This window comes from Necator americanus, chromosome I (genome assembly GCF_031761385.1).
Source record: "Necator americanus strain Aroian chromosome I, whole genome shotgun sequence".
NCBI lineage: Eukaryota > Metazoa > Nematoda > Chromadorea > Rhabditida > Ancylostomatidae > Necator > Necator americanus.
Window position 1 is genome coordinate 35,670,233 of NC_087371.1, and position 20,004 is coordinate 35,690,236.

A 20,004-nucleotide genomic window follows, 5' to 3' on the forward strand; every position below is an offset into this window, starting at 1 on the left:
GAAAATTAAATGAAAAACAGACTAGAATCGTCCTGAAACGTCCTCAACGTACAGTACATTGAAAGCAAGATGATCTGATGTTTCCCAAAAACAAACAGATTTGACCTCATCAAAAACAGCAAGAGCTGCGGCTACACCACATGTCCATAAATCCCGAGCACGAGCAGACGGTGGAAAGAGGTGGTAGCGGCGGACGGAAAACAGGTGTGCAAATCAGATACCCGGTACATATTACAAACAGGGACGGCGGCGATCGGTCGGGAGGACGATGACAGGGGAACGACGACGAAGAGGAGGAGGAGGTGGAGGTGACAACAATGTGCCGAACGTACACAAATGCGATCGAGGACGATTGAGTGAGTGGTGGTAGTGGTGAGTGCAACCAGGAAAGGACAGACGGGGAGGGGACGTGTAAGCGGTTGAGGTGGAGGTGGAAGTGGAGGTGAAGGAGGTGGAGGTGCGCAGCCATTGGAACCGCCACCATTTGTTACTTGAATGTGAACGACGGCGGCAATGTTTTTCCGCGACGAGTTCGTCTCCATTCGATTTCTACCAGTAGACATTAACGAACAGAAATTTAAAAATAAATTTATTACACTTTTATGAAAGGAAAAAGTTAAAATAAATGGGAAAAAATGAGGAGATGACCGCATGTACAGAAATTTTCAGTAAGGAAAAAGTACAAAAATGGATTTTGTCTACTTCCTTCAACTGCTTTTTTGGTTCCTTTTCTTGATCTTGATTTAGTTGATTTAATTAAAATATTTTTTATGTATGTTTTCTTAGTTTTAAGAATCACTGTCGTTTTTTTCAGGAACAAAGTTAACTGAATAAATAAATAAAATAGTCTTAAAAAATTCGAAGTAAGTTTAAATGATTAATTTGGTTAATTTTAGATTTAGTTGATGTAATTCGAATATTTCCAGTTAATTTAATTAGAACATGCTATTAAAATTATTATTCGTTCTCAATGCTTTTTTGGTTCCTTTTCTTGATCTTTTTCCGATCATGTGTTTTTTTCCTGATCGAGTTACTGTAGTAGTAATTGTGGAATTAAGTAACTAAGTAAGGAACAAGAAACTAATTAAGTATCCATTTGAATAAAACAACAAATAGGTTAATAAATAAGTAAACAGTGGAATTAATAAACACTGAATGAGCGACCTTTGAGGATTCTTTCTCAGAGAACGCTAGAGCGATGGAAAAAAACCACCCGTACCGTCATTGCTTCGTCATTTTCCCCTAATGTGACATTTTTCACAGTAAAAGTGCATGAGAATGTCAACTATAAAACATTCGTTTGTTCTCAGAGCACGAGGACACGACGAGGTTTTAAAGGATAACTTCCATTGAAGAGGAGAAATGATTTTCGGGTGGTCCATTCAAATTCGAACCAGTTTACACTTCCTGTACGTAGAACTCGAGAGGAGGGGGGAAAGGAGAAGGGGGGGGGGGGAGAGTTTGACTGAATCATGTACATTTTTTATTCTTATTTCTTGTGTTTATTTCATATTTTGTACTGTATTCGTATTTTATTGTATTTTATTCTATGTTTACCATATTATTGCATATATTACCACTTATATTACCATTCTTGCTTATATTATAATTATTATCATCATTATTGCCTGCATATATTATTATTTATTATTATTATTTTTATTTTTATTGTTATTGTTATCATTATTATTGTTATTATTATTATTGTTAGTAGTATTATTATTATTGTTATTATTGTTACTATTATTATTAATCTTCTCCTATTCCATCCATTCCATTAATTTCAATTTTGATTCCTATCCGTATTCTTATCCTACGCTTTCCTTTTACATAATTATTGTTATTATTATTACTGTTATTATTATTATTACTATGATTATTATTATTATTATTATTGTGTTATTATTATTATTAATTATTATTATTATTATTATTATCTTCTCTTCCATCCATTTCATTAATAAAAATTTTTATTCGTATTCGTATTCTTATCCTATTGTTTCCTTTTACATAATTATTTTTTGCTTTTTTTCAATATCCATTAGAGCTCTTAATCATAAAACATGCATGCTGCTTCAAAGAAACGAAGAACACAACGGAAATTTAATTATTGAGCTTAGCCTTTTATCCTGTTAAGAATTATTTTTCTTAGACATACTTTTTAAGAAAGACATTCTGATTCTGTTAGATTTTTCCTCTCCGCATAGCAAGTGTGGTTCATCCTTCAGTGAGGTAGTTTTGCTTCAACATTTTTCTACATTTTCCGCTTACAAAATTACATTTTAACGAACTGTATATAGTACTAGAGAGATCCTAGAAAAGTCTTCGAACATGCGTACTCCAGTTAAGAATAGCTTGTTTTCTCCTTTATTTTTTTCTGTATTTTTATCTCTATTTTTCTTCTCTATTCTCTATTTTTTCTATTTTCATGATAGAAATCCAGAAAGAACCAGCTAGTTGAATGAAACCAAAAGTGGATTTCTAGCAAAAATTCAAGCAAAGTGACGCTGGGAGCTATTTATTGTTATTATTTACGGTATAGTGTATGTACATATGTTTATAGTATATTGTATAACATCTATTATTTTTATTGCATAATATCTTTAGCAATAAATTTTTTAAAGGAGAGAAAAAAATTGCGCAGAATTTTTGTCAATTTTTCTACTTTTTTTTTCAAGAGTTCGATATCGACAGTTGGTGATGAAAAAATGATTTTTTTTTTGTTGAAAGAATCACTAGTCCAGAAATCCTTAAATATCCTTAAATATCCTCATTTATTTCAATGAGAGTTAAACTGATGAAAATATTGCAGAATTTGTGTAGTTGTTTGAATTAAAATCCTACCTACCTCAATGGAAAACTCAATTTTTTGCCGAAAAAATGAGAAATTTTATAATTTTACGTGTACTCAGCCACGATATGATGAGGATACGTGACCTCACAACCTCCATACTATGTAGGACACGGCTATTTTATTACAATGAGGTGCTTAAGTGGTATTAGTAGTAATGTGATGCGCCAAATAATAGGCATTGGATCGACCGTGGTACTCCAGGAAACAAATAATAAATTCAAAAAAAAAAATAAAAGAAAAAGAAAAAACCAGCGAAATATCGCATTAAAATGATTAAACATGGACAAATTTTATCCTGGGACCTCTGAAAAGCGTGGATGTTCGGCAAAATTTCCAAAAAAAAAAAAGGAAGAAAATAAAACTATTCCAGGGAGCTACGTTAGTTGATGAATAAGAAAGGGTATCCTTGAGTTTTAAAGGATTTCCCTCCGCTTCCCCTCCCTCCCCATGGGTTTAAACTGCATCTTTTTTTCCCCGTGTGATTCCATACCTGCGCCTAGCATTTCTGTGCTGATTTCCTGTTGTGAATACAGCTTTAGTGGAGTGGATTAACCTAGGAACGTAAGTGATTGACTCCGGTCCGGCGGTTCTCCTTGATGAGCTTAGTCATGTAATAGCGCTTGTAAGGACCGCCAGTCTGTAATTACACATTTTTCGAGCGCTTCTCAGGATTCGACTCGTATCGCTGAAAATGTTGTAGCGAGCAGAGAACCGCCAAATATTCCAGGAGTGGAATTTAATTATTCAAGTAAATCATCCATCACAATTAATACCGTAGTCATTTTGACGGAGGAGAACCAGAATCCTGAGAATCAGAAGAATTCTTAGTTCTCCCATGATCCACCGACTCACGTATATAATCCATAGAAGATCCTAACAATAAGGGTGACGGGGAGATGGAGATAAAGAACCCCGCTACTGTCTCCTGTCCCAAAATTCGTCCCAAATCGTCGAAATTTCTGAGAGGGAGCAAAATTAAATGTCGAAAAAATTCCATTCGAAAGCCACGGATTTTTGGAAAGTACTTAGCAGTGGTGTTATATTGTTGGATGAGAAGGAACTAGTAGATGTAGATGAACATAGCGGTGAGGATGCGCCTTAAAACTCCGGACGGGAAAAAACTAGCGTATATGAAACAAATGCTAGATAACTTTCGACGATGAGGAAGAAAAAGAAAAGAAAAAACGAGCCACCAACGCCGTCGACGACGAGACGCCTCGTTCATCTTCTGCGCACGTTAAGATGGCTATCTAATCGAGTCCGGCCGTGGTCCGGACAGCAGAGGTCGCGTCGCGACGAAAGTGACGCACGGATGACGGCTAACGCTTACGCATGCTATTTGAGAATGAATCGGCTTTCTGGAAGAATTAAGAAGTTCGCGATCGAGTGCATCGAAGGAAATATATACAGTTGGATAGATGATCGAGGAAAAAGAAAAGGAGTAGAAGGAAAAAAAGATAGGATAGAAATAAAAAGATAAGAGGTAATAATAATAAAGAAAGTGTCAAAGGATAAAGTGTCTGGCGCTAATCAATCCGCTTGGGATCCGCCTTCATGTCCGCTTTCATGTCTGTCAGGATCGTTTGAGGTTTACGAACGTGTAACTGGCCCCGTACAATGACTTGCGGTGCCCAAGCGACGAGTCAAGTCAGTGTTTTTATCCTCCCAGACAACTCCGGTATCAATTTATCAGGACCCCGGAGGAATGAAAGGCTCGGTGAGCACTGAGGCGGATTCGAACCTCTGATCGATGGTGGAGACGCAGCAGAACCTCTTACCGACTGCGCTACACCCGCCCCTGGAAGCGGCATATCTCTTAGGAACTAAGGCAGCTCCCTACGTCCTTGTTTGGGATGATAAGGGAAAATTGAGCGGATATTATATTTTACATCCCGAATTTTTGGTAAGATACACCCGCCCTATAATAGTCGAATATATAAGTAGAAGGAATAAATACAATTTGTTATTGTAAAGTTTTTTTAAAGTTATTTTCCTGAAGCTGAAAGTAGTAGTACTATTGGGTTCGCGGATCGAGGATGGTCTCAGAGCAGAGAATGGGTCACTTCCGCCTGAAGATCGTGTCATTTCGATGAGATTTTTACGAGCATTCCGATCCAGAAAATGAGCTGAAACGGAAAAAAAGCGGGACAGCGGAAACAAAGAGAGCTGAACAAAACGGCTCAGAGAATTCCTTCCATGCTGTGTGAAATACAGAAATTGAAATGTCCGAGAATAATGTTTTCGTCGGGAGTTTCTTGAAATAATTGAGGATTCTGTACTTTTTTCATTTCCTAGAAGGAGAAAACTTTTTTTTTTAAATAAGAAGATATTCTATTACTTTTTCTTTTCTTTTTTCTTTTTTTATTTCTATTACTTTCTACCACTCTATTCCATCATTCTCATTACCTTTCTTTCCTTTTTCTCCTCCTAGACCCCCATCAGGATTTAATTTATACGACTGGAAAGTACACTATTTATGGGATGACCCAATACTCTTATATTTTACGAATATAAGTTGCATCGATCTGGTCTACGACTAATTATTGGACTAAAATCCGCAGAATCTATGGATTCCATTTAACACAATTACGGAATAACTTATAGATTTTAATTAACGTTAAAAGACTAGAGTTGATTCATTAGAAAAAATAATTTTGTTGGAAAAATTAGTTCATTTGTGTTAAGCAATCGCTTTTCCATTAATCTGCTGCAAAAATATTGTTCTGGAAGAAAATTAGCTTAGAAAAAAACTCAAAAACCTTGAAATAACTCCAAGTTGTTTCTGATTTAGCCTGGTTTCCCGGAAGATAATCTCGGAATTGGAATGCGTAGCTTTTTTTTATGGACGTGCTTTCTGACTTCTTTCCGAATGATGCGCTAGAGCAATAAAATCCTAAGGAGAACTTCTTTTCAAAGCAACACGAGAACTTTACACTATGTTAGTCATCTCTCTCTTCTATTTCCTCTTTTTGTCTGTTTCATCTTTCTTCTCCTTATTACTGCAAGTTCTAAATGTTTTATGGAGCGAACAACCTATGTATAATGGTTTTCGTCAGGTCAGTGAGGAAAAAAAACGCTACCCCAAAAAAATACCCTTTCCAAACGTTCACAATGGTTATAAGATTAAGGAAACTATCCGGGACCAAGGAAAGTGGGGAAGAAGAAGTAAGAAGAATCCAAGAGCAAGAATCCACGATTACTAGCTTATGTGCGGCGTGGTTACCTGAAAATGTTAAAATCCCCCTCACGCTAACTCACACAATGCCAAGGAAAGAATTAATGGGGAATAAATGAAACGAAATCTTTAAAAGAACTTCTAATTTTGTTTTAACGCTATTATTTTATTTAATTCCTAAAGATAAAATTGATTAATTGAAAAAATTAAGGTACATGTGTATCTAGTAAATAAAATAAATGTTCTTAAAGAAATTTGGCTGCACTTCTTTTTTACTAGCAAAATGGAGGAAAATCGACCATATATGTATAATTTCCAAATTAATCATTATAAGAAGATTCTAAATTCCACCATACAGTTTCGTCTTTTTTCATTTATGCTTATCTTTTCCATTATGACCAATTTTCGTTTTTCTTTTTTTTTCTGAAAAAGTTCAAACAGTGTTCAGCGAGAGCATTTGTTGATAGTTTTGGACGGAAAAGTTCCAAGTGTGTAACTGTAATATTTTGTTTATATATTTGAATTGTATTTATTTGTTTGTATTTATTTGTTTATATTTTGTATATATATAATAATGGAAAATGTGTAATTGTAATATTTTGCTCCAGAAAATATAGCTTATGGCTTTGACATTCTCACAAGCTGAAGCGCTCCCGCGATTCTCCTCTGATCCTTATCGCATTTCGTCTCCTCCGTGTTCTGATAAATGTTATCTTTACCGATTATCTGTGTCCGGAACAAGGCTCGGAGGCCGGGGGAACCTCCTGCCACAGTTTCCCTTGTATTTAGCCAATAAAAAATTGAAGGGACCTGCTCTTTTCACTAATTTCAGGAATTCATTTCTTATTTTTTTTTCTCTCAAGAAATTGTCGAGTCATTTCTTCGCCATGGATGTAGGGAAAAAACATGGAATTCTTTAAATTTCAGGCAACATCGTGATGCTTAAGGAGGAATGTGATCGCTTACGTGCTCTGCTCAGTCTCTCACCTGAACCTAGCGTACCAATTGGCGGACAGGTTCATAGAAACAATAAAAAATAATGTGTCTGGGAGGTTAAAAATAAGAAATATATGTTCTTATTCAGGATGCAGGCGTACTTATCCTCTTGGATGGGTTACCAGACCAATATCGTGTCCTCTTGTGTATTCGATCCGAGGAATTGAGAAGACATCCGGGTGAAGTGTGTTTCCCCGGAGGAATGCGCGATAATGGAGAGAATATGCAGGCGACAGCGATAAGAGAAGCGGAGGAGGTGAGTTCCAGTAGTGGAGGATCGGAGTCCCGAAGAGAATTGGTCATTTTAGAAGGAAGTACGGTAAGGATACGGGTTACTGTAGGATTTATGGAAACTTTGCGCAATTGTTTTAGCTGTTCTGCAGCTTTCGGGCGACGAAAACACAAAGGAACGTCCATTCCAGATAAAAATAATAATAAAAAATAAAAAGTAAATAAAAATAAATAATAGAAAATAGATAAAAAGATAAAAAGAATAGCTAGGATTCAGAAGAGGCAGGAGAAAGATAAAAACAAGAGGGAGATATAGCTTGAGGAGAAAGAGGTAGAGAGAGATAAATAGAGAAGAAATTACTGTTATTCCTGTAAATGCGGTCATTTCCTCAATTCGTTTTTCGAGAAAAAAAGTGAGAATAGTTGAAAATTGAGGAAAAATGTTAGAATAGTGGCCAGGATTTCTTAACCAGAAAAAAAATGTTGTCCAGTACAATATGTATGTGAAAGAATGGACATTCCATCGCATTCATGCATACTTAAGCATCTCTCTCGTGCATACATAGAATTAGAGTACATCGCATAGCTCAACGCTTCTCTTTCCTAGGACACTTATAAGGATTCATGACAGGACCTCGGAAAATTTTAAAGGACGAGTTAACCCTGTAGAAGAATTTTAACTTTAGTTATTATTAATATTACTGTTCTTTTAAACCACTTCTATTTTTTTCTATGTACCACTACTATTATTGCAGTAGTTGTTGTTTATATTATTATTATTATTATTATTATTATTATTATTATTATTATTATTATTATTATTATTATTATTATTATTATTATTATTATTATTATTATTATTATTATTATTATTATTATTATTGTTATTATTATTATTATTATTATTATTTTTACTATTATTATTATTATTGTTATTGTTATTATTATTATTATTATTATTATTATTATTATTATTATTATTATTATTACTATTATTATTATTATTATTACTACTGTACTATTTTGAATGGAGTTGATTCTGCTTTTAAAAGAAAGGGTCGACCGCATCCCATATGGACTGGCTGATCCAAGCACTTTATCCTTTGTTGTGAAAAATCATCCCAAAAAATAAACAGCTATATAACATAATATATATTAGATTGGCTGGTTTTTTTTTACGCTTCAAAAAAAATTGACGTTTGAAAGCTGGGGCCTGCGCTTTTCCTGGGGATGAAAGCTAGGTGGTTCTAGAAGATTTCTAACCAAATAAACAAATAAATAAACAAATAACGGTGAATAAGAGCGCCGTGTTTTTGTAGTGCCATCGTTGTTATGCAGATGGATCGTGTCCGAGTGATCTTCTTCTACAAATGGAAGCAGCGCCATACGTCATTCGGGCTGTATTATTATTATTATTATTATTATTATTATTATTATTATTATTATTATTACTACTACTATTATTATTATTATTATTATTATTACTATTATTATTATTATTATTATTACTGCGGGTATGTTAATAGGTCATTTCTTGGACACAAAATTGTCATGAAATCAAATAAATAAGCATAACAAATAATGTGAAATAAATCAATATAATAATATAATAAATATAATAAATAATATAATAAATAGAAATGTTAAAGTGAGTTCGGTAACCGCCAAAATTCATGCGTTACCACCAATCCATACAAGAGCGAATGACTGCGAAGAAATATTAGCTGAAGCCTCCTGACACCACACGAAGCGCTCACCTCTGCTTAATCTCCGCTAATAATCCGCTTTTGGAAACCAGTCCAGAAAAGGATGCAAGAAAAAAGGGATTTCACCACCGAAAAAACGAACAGAAAACTAGAAAATTGCTCTGGAGAAATTATTCTTTGAGTTTCAGAAAAAAAGAAAGAAAATGATTTTGAAGTGGTGACAGCCGTTTCACCTTGAAAAATTTGATTATTCGGTTTAATGGTATATCAAAAGCCGGATGGAAAATTTTAGAAGTTTTCAAACGAAATTTCTCTGGATACGCAACCAGGCAATTCCTAGATATACTCATCTTACTTGTGACCAATCGATTTGCATACGTAGAATGCGTACGCATGCGTATGCGCAGCGAAACGACGCGAAAGACGTGTGAGTAGAGGAAATCGTGCATGGTTTTGCTAGAACATCCATAATCTCTTCATCTTACCAATTGTTTTTAGGAAAAAAAAACAAGAAATAAAAAGAAAAAAGAAAAGAAGAAGAATAGAAATTTGAGGAAAGAAATTTAGTTGAGGAATTCGAATAGATCCTAGATCCGCATCTGTTAGGAAATCCGAAAAAATACCTCTTAAAACGATTTTGATTAGTTTTTTTTTTCGTAATTTAGTAGTCATTAATAAACCTTAAACTTTACAAAAACGCAAAAAAGAATAGAATTATTTATTAATTAACTATTATTATTAATTAACGATTATTTATTAATTAACAATTTTTATTAGTTTTTTTTTGTAATTTAGTACTCATTAATAGTCTTAAAACCTTGCCAACCCCCCCCCCAAAAAAAAAAAAAGAAAAGAAAAAGAATAGAAGGAAAGATAGGAATGAGCCAGTCACCACCACTAACGAACGGGCGCTTGTGTTTCGTACAGATTGTAGCATGAATCATGACTTCCCCCCTGGGGAGTACGAATGAGGGATGTCATAGGAGGAGGAGGAAGGAGGTGGAGCTAGCTACAGCTTCATTCTGTCTTCCCATGCTTACAGGATTGGATTGGATCCGAGTAATTCTCGAAGAGAATACGATAAATTTCCCGATGGGGTCCTCTCCAGAAAAATCAGGTATACGATCTGGAAGTATAAGCAGCTAGATAATGAAGCAGCCAGCGCCATTCTCTGAAAGTAATTCAATAGACTTACGTAATAGTTGAATCGGGGAGCACCAAAGAGGACAAGCTAAGTGAAAAATTGAGTGAGGACGTGAGTGAATGAGGTGGTGGTGGTGGAGGATTGGCGTGAGAGGAAAGAACGCGACATCGCGTGGTCTTTGTTCGGAGATACACTCACACACACACACACACACACAACACGACAACGATCGTTGTCGGCGGTGAATTATGAGGTGAACCATAAATCGTGGACAGTCTCCTTGGTCTCCTCCTTCTCAAAAGTAAAAACATCGCCTGAATGGCAACGTGTGCGCCGCGCCGCGCCGCCCGAGGAGAACAAGACGAATACGATTAGCGAAACACGTGAAACGGGGCCGCCGGCGGCGAAGAGAAAAGCCGCGACCGTGTGTGTTGGCACGGTGCCAGGTCCCTTCCACACATACGCCCACACACAGATGGTGTACGGTCTTATGTACGTTAATTAAAGGCTTCATGACCCATAATGTCATTCAGGGCCAGGTAACTACGAAGTACCCGACCGGGAAACGGTTTCGCCACCGCCGTCTCCTCATTGCTGGATAAAGTTCCAGTTCCAGAGGGAGGATTGTTTCGGAAAACTTGTTTCTGTCCATAGAAAGAGAGTGAGCGATGAGCCTGCGAGGATTGCGAAGCGCAATTTGTAAAATTGGAACCGCTTACGCAGCGCAGCGTCGCTTTGGCTCCGTTTTGGGGACATTATCGATTGATTAAACACAAATATATGCTCTGAATATTCCTATTATTATTATACATATTATACTTATATATTATGCTTTTTTTTTAAATAAAAGATTTTGGAAGAAACTACATACGGTGTAAATTTAGATAAAACATAATCTTATTATTTTTACTTTTTTAAATAAAGGATTTTGGGAGAAATTCCTTGTAAATTTAGATAAAATAAAATTTCATTCTTTTTACTTTTTTTAAATAAAGGAGTTTGGAAGAAATTATGTGTAAATTTAGATAAAATATAATCTTATTATTTTTGCCTTTTTTTTACAAAGGATTCTGAAAAAAGTTACATGTAAATTTAGATGAAACAAATTTTTATTACTTGTACTTGTTGAAGAAATGATTTTGGAAGAAATTATGTGATTTAAGTAACTTAGGTGAAATAAAAATAATAAAGAAAGTAATATGATAAGAATAACAATAATATAGAATAATAATAGCAATAATAATTATTACTGTTTATTTCATGGCTTTTTTCTTGAAATATGCCAAAAAATAAACTGATATTTAGGTTATAATTGGAATTTTCCAATTATAACCTAAATATCAGTTTATTCTTAAGAAAAAAGCAAAAATAGCTAATTTCATTCGTCATGGAAAAGATCCCGGAATTTTCTAGAAAACAAAAACAAAATGGTGTTTATCTTACCTAATCATGAAAATAGAATTGAAAAAAAAAGAAAGTTCCACGAAATACCAAAGTAAATTCGTTGTCTCTGCTTTCTTCATGAACCTTGTGATAACAATAAAAGCACTAATAACAAAAATAATGTTCTAAGACCAACACTAATGCTTAGGTAATTTTTCTTTCCCTTTAATGATATAATATAATGGTAAAATAATGCGTAATTTTTATTTTCCAGGAAGTTGGCCTCACCCGAGACGATTTCGTTCTTTTGGGAAGTCTTCCAGCGTTTAGAGCACGTTCTGGAATACATATTCATCCAACTGTAGCGTTACTAAGGTGAATGAGTACCGGTTCCATTAAATAATAGCTAATCCGTATCCGGATTTGACTGCTGAATGTCAGTTGAGTCATTAAACGTAGTCGAAAACAATGATGTGAAGGATTCGGAGGGAAATACGAGGATAATTTCACTTGTCATCCTTCAGCGAAAGAAATGTTGTTCCTATTCTTGGCTATCACGGACTTCTTTCCTACCACGGACCTCTCTTGACGCCATTTTAGATTAAAATTTTCTAGACAACAAATTGAAAATTAAATTAATTATTAATTAATTAAAATAAAGTTTTAAATATAGAAAAATTTTCACACCCTAGTTAGGCCTTTTTTTTTCTTCTACAGCTAGAAATTTCTTTATTTCCTAGTGAAATATCCTCCTATTCGCTTTTGCAGATTAAATTTTGAAAATAGAACAATTGAAATTTGCTATGGAATTTGTAGGATATTTTTTCCAATAAAGCAAAGTTTTTTTCTTCCATGGATTAGTTCCTAAGCAGATCGTCCTCGTCCAGAGAATTGCACTTGATGGTAGCGGTTTGAAGTGTTTAGGACATTTCTTGTTCTTCTAAATACTAAAATTTCTCCTAGACGACCATTCTTCCCGCATCTGAACCCACATGAAGTGCAGGACACTTTCTGGATGCCACTCGAACGTTTCCTGGACAACTCACTTCATATGTCGTTCGTCCTCGACAACAAATACGCAGTGCACAGTTTTTCGGTTCGTTTTCATTTCAATTCATTCTATTGCACTCAAGATTTAAAAAAAAACACAGAGGTCATAAAAAATCAGAGATTTTCTTCCGAATTGCAGACATTTTGTGCAGTGGAAAAAAACTACGAAAAAGTTTCCGGTTCTTTTTGAAACTTCTGGAAAAGAAAATGCACAAATATCAGAGGATTTTATTACGTTTTCGTTAGTTAAACGAAATTTCTGGCGTCAAAGCCGAAAATCTCATTAGAATTGAAATCACGCGAATTGGAGCCGTGAAAACGAAGATGCGTGTAAACCTAATTTGTTGAATTATTAGTTAGGGATTGTCCAGAACTTTACGGAAGTCTTATAGTACAACCCTAGCGAATTTGTGATGGTTCAGAGGGACCCACGTAGAATTCAAAAAAGTGAAGGTTTCAGAAATAAGTACATAATACAAATAGAGAAATAATATAGAAAATAGGAAATGGAAATTAGAATGGTACAATAGAAAAATAGAATTATATAAATATAAATGCAGAAATAACATGAATAAACAATAATATATAGAGAGAATATAGAAATATAGAATTATATAAAATGAATAAAGAGTTAAAAACTTCTTACATTTAGCGTTTATACTCGGTTGTCGCTAAGCTTCCAAAACGCTGTGTCTCTCTATCTTTTTAAATACAGATTATTTTGGACTATGAGAAATAGTTAGGGGTGTGTTTTAGGAATTTTTTGCAATTTTTTGTTGTTACCGTGACTTGGGAATTTTTATTAGTTTTTTCTTCTTTTTAAGAGGTAATGAAGTCTACTTGAGGTTTTTTTTTTCAAAATAGAGGTAGAAATTTTTGTAGAAGCACCACATAAGGCTTATTAGAATTGGAGCGGTTCTGTCTTCTGCTTATTTCTGAAAACTTTTTCCTCTCGAAATAGTTGTGGAAAATTAGGAAAAAATTACTTTCTTATATGAAAACAGAAAGAACAACGTTTATATCCCTCCAGGTCCCCTCTTCTTGGAATATTTAAGCCTTCTTAAAGGTTTTAAGGGCACAAAGATGAGATAAAAATTAATAAAGACGAGGTTGTGTAAAGATTAAGCCATAATTAAAGTCCCACAATAAATTCGTCCCGAAAAAAAAAGAAAAAATCTAAGGAAAAAAAGTTTACGTTTTCATTTGATGGGTACGGTACAAATTAAATCAAGTCTCCTGAGTTCTGATAGAGGACGAGGCAAAGAGGACATGCAACCTTGTTCCTCTTTGCTTGTTCACCGCCGAGACAAAGATCGTAAAATTCCATGCGCGAGATGATCGTGTGGATCGCTTTCTTTCCTGATTTCCTGAATTGTGAAGATGTTTTTATGCGGCGCAGCTGCGTTAGCGCGCAACATTTGGTCGCATGAATAGTTAACGAAACTCTGACGACGAAGAAGACGACCACAGCTGTGCATCCACGAAGATGGCGGCCACCTTTTACCTCCTTTTCGCCGCACAAAGAAAGCAGACTAATTGTTGTCTGTCTGGATAAAATCCATAGCCGTAGCCGTAGAGAATTTTCTAGTATGGTCCGGATAAAAGCGGCATGGATAATGAATAATAAATCATGCGACATTTGCTGATGTTGCTAGGAGAATTTCTTATTAGATCGGTGCGTAGGGTTTACGACGGCTAAGTACAGGGTGACACGGAGACTCTGGAAATTTTGCAAATGCAGCAGTCAGTGCCCTGAGGGATTGATAGACAGGAGGGAATGGGATCCTTTGCTATGCACTTACCGTTGTCGTTTACTAATTATGAACTAATGGATCGATCCCGAAGGTATTAGAATATGAATAAATAATTAATAATATATAGAATAAATTGAATGCATTAGATATGAAGTCATCAAATGTTTTGTTGAATAAAATGAAGTTTTTTTTTTTAAATAATTTATTTGTCTTTAAGTAGCCAAGAATTTTCTAGTGCGGTCGAGATGAAAGCGAGATGGATAATAAATAACAAATCATTGTTTTTGTAGAATAAAACGAAGTCTTTTAAATAAAAATAAAATAAATAGAAGTAAAAAATGAAACGAGGTTTTTTTTTTTTTGAAAAACTGATTACTCTTTAAGCAACTTGTTATCCTGTGAACTATCCTTACAAGAAGCTTTGGTTTAAATTGTCTAAAAATTCTTTTATTCTTTTAAATGTTAAATTATTACAAAAAATTATGTGGTTACTTCAAAGTTGTTTTCCGGATTTGTCGGCAAAAATATTGTGTTCTCAGGTATTGCTGTTATTTTGATCTCTTTTTGGTAGTAAAATACATTTTACTAAATATTTATTTTACATTCTTATTTTTTTTTACTATTCATACTTTTATTTTTAATATTTCGACGCTAAAGTTACTTATTTTATGTACGAAGTCGCTGTTTTTAAAATACTTTCACTGCTTTTTTTTTTGCTAAGCTCTTGTTTAACGTAAAATATCTACCGATATCCATGTCCAGCTATAAAATCGAATAGATATCCTATGCTGACGTCTATGGTAGGTAGATTGTCCTGTAAAGTGAAGTGAGCCTCTACTACTTCGTCACAGGACCTGCTTAACAATTTGTTGCAATTGAAGAATTGAAGAGTTTGTTTAAAGTAAAGGACGAAAATGTAAAGGGGAACTACTCGTTACTTTTTGAGTACAAATTCTTGCAACCGCATCGAAAAAAAAGGAACTGGAACAATTTTTGATACTTCAGATACTGTGAAACGTTTTTTTTTCGGATTTTTATCCGTACTTTATATGCACTTTTGATGAATTGCACTGCTTCCGACCGCGCAAATTAATTCTTATAAGGAGAACAAAATTTTAATTGAGATTTCGTTCAGCTCATTTCGTTTCAACCACTAAATTCCCCCCTTATTTATAGGATGTAATAAAAATGAATGAGAAAACTCGGTGGGCGCCGCTTAGACGGAAACGCGCAAGCGTTGATTAAGGCGAAACGGAGGTATAAAGAATGCATTGAATGCGGGTTTCCCATAGTTCAGGAAGCAGGAAATGGAATGGGATAAAAGCCGTGTTGCAATTAGGAAACTTTCTGGGACAGGGAAAAGAATTTCTTTGTTTCGTTGAGATATGTATAATCCAGAAAATAAATGCACATAGTAATTTTCTGATCAAAATATAGCTTCTACGCCAAATATTTGAGAGATTTTTTCTTGCGATTCCGACATTTTTCTCGAGAAAAAGCTGCAACCTCAGATATTTCCTTAGGAGAATATGCTATTTGTGGCGTGGAGCGGAAAGGAAGAGAAGCAAACTTATATTAGGATAAGTCACAAAAAACTAATTTCCGTCCAGGCGTATTGTGACTATTGTTTTTGTTTACGTATACAATGTGTAAGCCAAACAAGGTATTTTTCTTATTGTTTGAATGTTCGTTTAGTCTTTAGACAGTAGTCTGGTCTGAAGCACGTTAGGTTTTTTTTGTACTTTTTCTGTTTAATGATTTTGTTTATTGTTATTTTTTTTTTGGGAAAGGATTTGAGGCGAAGAAGAGAGTCACTGAATGAGGATCAGGAACAATTTGTGAGTAAATATAAAAATAAAAAAATAAAAAAATAAATAAGTAATAAAAAATACAAAAAAACTCATCAATAAAAGTCTTAAATTTAGAATTTCGCTTCAAAGAATGAATGATATTTTTCAAAAAGATCTAATAAAATTCTGATAACGTCTGGGAATGCAAAAATATTCGCTGAAGTTCAATTATTGGCTTTAGCCAGTTTCAGTAAAATTAAAGTTTCCGCTTAGTTTAAGGCTCAATTTGTGCGATTACTGTAAGGAACAAGAATTTTTTTCAGTTCAGCTTCTCATTTTTTTTTAAAAATACTCATGAGCATCAGAAAAATGATCGGGTTCATGATTTATTTTATTATGCTTACAGTTGAGGGCAAGCACGTTGATTGACGTTGTCCGAGTGAAATTTCCCAGCATAATTAAGTTTTTTTCCCTGTTGTAACTCAAAAATTCCTGCAATTCCTAATGAAATATTAATAATAGTAAAAAGAAGAAGGGCACATTTTTGGAGTGACAGCCCATTTAGTATAAGAGATTTCAATTTTAAATTTAAATCATTCTAGTCAAAAACTTAAATATATTTTTCTTTAACAACTAAAAAATTCTCTCAAATTTTAGTCAAATATTGAAGTAAAGGATAATTGTTCGTTTATACTATGCGTGTTTACAGTTCGAAGAAGCGCACACGTTCGGTGTGACAGCGTTGATGTGTATAGTGACAGCGATTGGTGTACACCAAAGGCTCCCACCATACGATCTGGCACCATTGCTTCCCGTCTCACGTATGGCTAAAATGAGCCCATCCGCTGTGATCGCCGAAGTGTTCGAATACGCTGGTCAGCCGTTACCCACACTTTCGAAGATCTGAACGTTCCGAATTTCGAATGCCGAATGTAAATATGTACAGCTTCCTTTTCTTAAGAAAAAAGTAGTGGATTCTAAGAAAATCTCAGTAAGTTTTTGTCATGTTTTGTGCGTAACTCCGTGGTGAATAAAGTCTGGTCAGAGAAATCGGTGTGTATTAAGCAGGACTGAGTGAAATAATAACTAAATGGAGGTTACACAAGGTGGCCCACATGAAGTGTGGCGGGAAAAAAACTACCTAAAAAGGATTCAATAGAGATAGTAGGATAGGGTTCCCGGACTGGCTTCTTCTGCCGCGTCTGACCAACACTGAGAGCCAACTCTTTATGTGACTTCACCTCAAACTTGAGTAATTAAATCAAATAATTAAGCACGAAATCATGATGTACGTAAAAAAACATGCGTAAAAAAATAGTAAAGGTACGAGATCGGTAACAACAAAACAAAAGAAGATACGAGTAACGACAAAAAACAAAAGAATAACAGAGTAAGTGAACATTGGAGAAAAACTGATGAATAGGCCCATCTATTGACTACTGCGAATCTTACTCGGTATGGTTCCTGGACGGAAAAGGAAATTAAAGGACGCCGTCCGCGTCCTATAAATCCAAAGGGGCGTCGTAAGTTCTATCTCGCGGAAGTTGCGCGATACTACCCACAAGTTCCAAATCGAAATCCGAGCACCAATCAATCCAATTAAGAAATTTTCTTTATTCAATGATCACAAAATTCTACATAAAATCTCACACATTACACTTAAAATAACCGCATTTAACTTCAATACAAGCAGCCAATCTCTTCCGAAACTTCTTGAGCGATGCGCCCGATCATTTCCAATGTCCCGTGTCTTCTACAAGAGTCTTTTCAGCGAATCCAGTGAATTTTTGTTGGGAAGAGCAGGCGTTTTTTTGCTTCAAAGTCGACCAGACAGAAGAATACAAAGGTTTGAGAATGGGAGGTGAAATCGGGCAAGTTTGACAGCCAAACATCCTTCTTCCAGAAATCCGGAAGACCTTGGTCTCACTCCATCCCACGGCACCAGTCCAGTGGGCAATACCATCCAGTGCCTTCTCTGGACCATGGACTGGTGCTCAGTGTTGCTGGAAAATCCAGTCAATATCGTCAGCGTTTTCTTTGGTACAAGGAATCACCGTATCCTTAGATTTTCCGTAGATTGCCAGATTTCCTATGGATCACTTTATAGATCGCTATTGCTTGCACGAAATTTTCATGTCCGAAAGGATTTGATGGAGAAGAAGCCAAGAAATAACAAAGCGTATTCGTCCTGGATGCATATTCCACAGAGAATAGACAATGCTTCCGACCGTTTTCGAGTGACGGTTCTGTTTCTAAGTGTTTTGCATGTTGCTCATCACAGATTAACTATGTTCCCCAAAATAAACCTATCATATTTACAAATTTAGCTCGCTAGACCCTCCACAAGTGAGGATGTGTGGAGTCTAGAGATTTATAAACGTGAATTAAAAATCAGTAAGTGGATAAAATCAAAAATTCCAGGTTATCTCTATCAGATAAAATGAAAATTTCCAAGTCAATCAACATTTTCAGGTCTATCAACATTTCCAGGTCATATTCAATCTACAATTCAAACGACCAGCCTCTCCACAACTAAACTGATAGACTCCACGCCTACTTTCAATCACAAATTTAGCGACTACACTGAATGCTCACCTTATATCGGAGACGCCTAGCATGGACCGCTGACTGATCGATCACGAGGGCGAATGGTTCGAATGTCACATTCGGATCGGACAAACCATTCGAGATATGGCGCGAGTTCTCGCGTTATCGACAGACATTCACCCTTGCGGTTCATTTTAGGGTTCTTGGCTTGGATCCATCCGTTTCGGCTATATCGCCCTTTTCAGGCTCTGAAGAAGGCGAAATAGCCGAAACGTTAGCCAATAAATTTGTTTACCAACCTCGTGTACAGCTTATCAAACTCGATAATATAAATTCAACTATGCCGAGGTTCATTGAAAGTCGAACTTTTCAATTTCCAGGTCAATCAAAATTTCCAGGTCAATCAAAATTTTCAGGTTACTACTCCATCAACCTATGCTAAAATCCTAGCCGGCAAGGTTATGCTAAACTGAAGCATACTGAAGCGCACTTTAAAATCTAAAATCGGTAGGGTTGGAATTTTTTTTTGCAAAAAGAAAAGAAGTCCTGGAAGTTTTCCGTATACTATATACTATATAGGGGAAAGCCTTGTGCCAGCCATCACCGAACGAGAATCGCTACATCCTTCTACAGGACATTTTACCCCGACTGCGGCTTTAGGACACTGTGCAAATTCCGCTATTGGAACTCAATAAACAACGAAACAGAATAGTAAACATTTTGAGAAATACTCGAAATTAGTGAACAAGAAGAATTCGTCTGGAAGATTCAAGGATAGCTGGGAAAAAAACCCACGGAAAAATGATTTTTACCGTTCCCTACGGGTAATGATACATTGAGGAAAAATTTTCCTTAGCAGATACTGAATGTGTGTTGAATGAGAAATAAAAAAAAATGTGACAAATAAACAATAGAGGAAATTTTCATTCAGATATATAGCGAAATTCTGTTTCGTACAACAAATTCACATGATGATGACCAGCGAGAAATTCTGAGAAAATGAGGCTTATTTCTGGAAGTTGTACAATTTCCTCAAAAAAAAAACACACACACACGCAATTATCGTAATCTACCTGCAATCCAGTTACAATTGTAATTCTTTGAAAAAAAAAGTAATGCGAGTAACATAGATCGAGAAGGGAACTACTACAGTAGCTGTGGACAAAAAAAAATCATTTTTTTAATCTTAAAAAAATTTTCTGAATTTTTTTAGAACGATCGAAACAGGTGAACCGTTACGAGAAAACGCTCACCGCGTACTGGGGAAGTATTTAAAATTTTTTTTAGCCGTAATTAACTCAGGATGAAGCGTCTGTTCTTCGATCTGACCATGTAAATATTCTAGATAGCGATGAATTTTTCTTACGGATATGG

At 35.2% G+C, this 20,004-nt stretch overlaps 1 protein-coding gene across 1 annotated transcript; it reads left to right on the forward strand.

Moving 5' to 3' along the window:
* Window positions 1–268: 268 nt before the first annotated feature.
* Window positions 269–16,990, forward strand: RB195_007900 (uncharacterized protein; the record flags this gene model as incomplete). Its single annotated transcript, XM_064181779.1, has 6 exons — window positions 269–356; window positions 6,957–7,045; window positions 7,114–7,281; window positions 11,764–11,864; window positions 12,453–12,585; window positions 16,793–16,990. 6 exons carry the CDS (start codon window positions 269–271, stop codon window positions 16,988–16,990), a joined length of 777 nt encoding a protein of 258 aa, XP_064038542.1.
* Window positions 16,991–20,004: the final 3,014 nt, after the last annotated feature.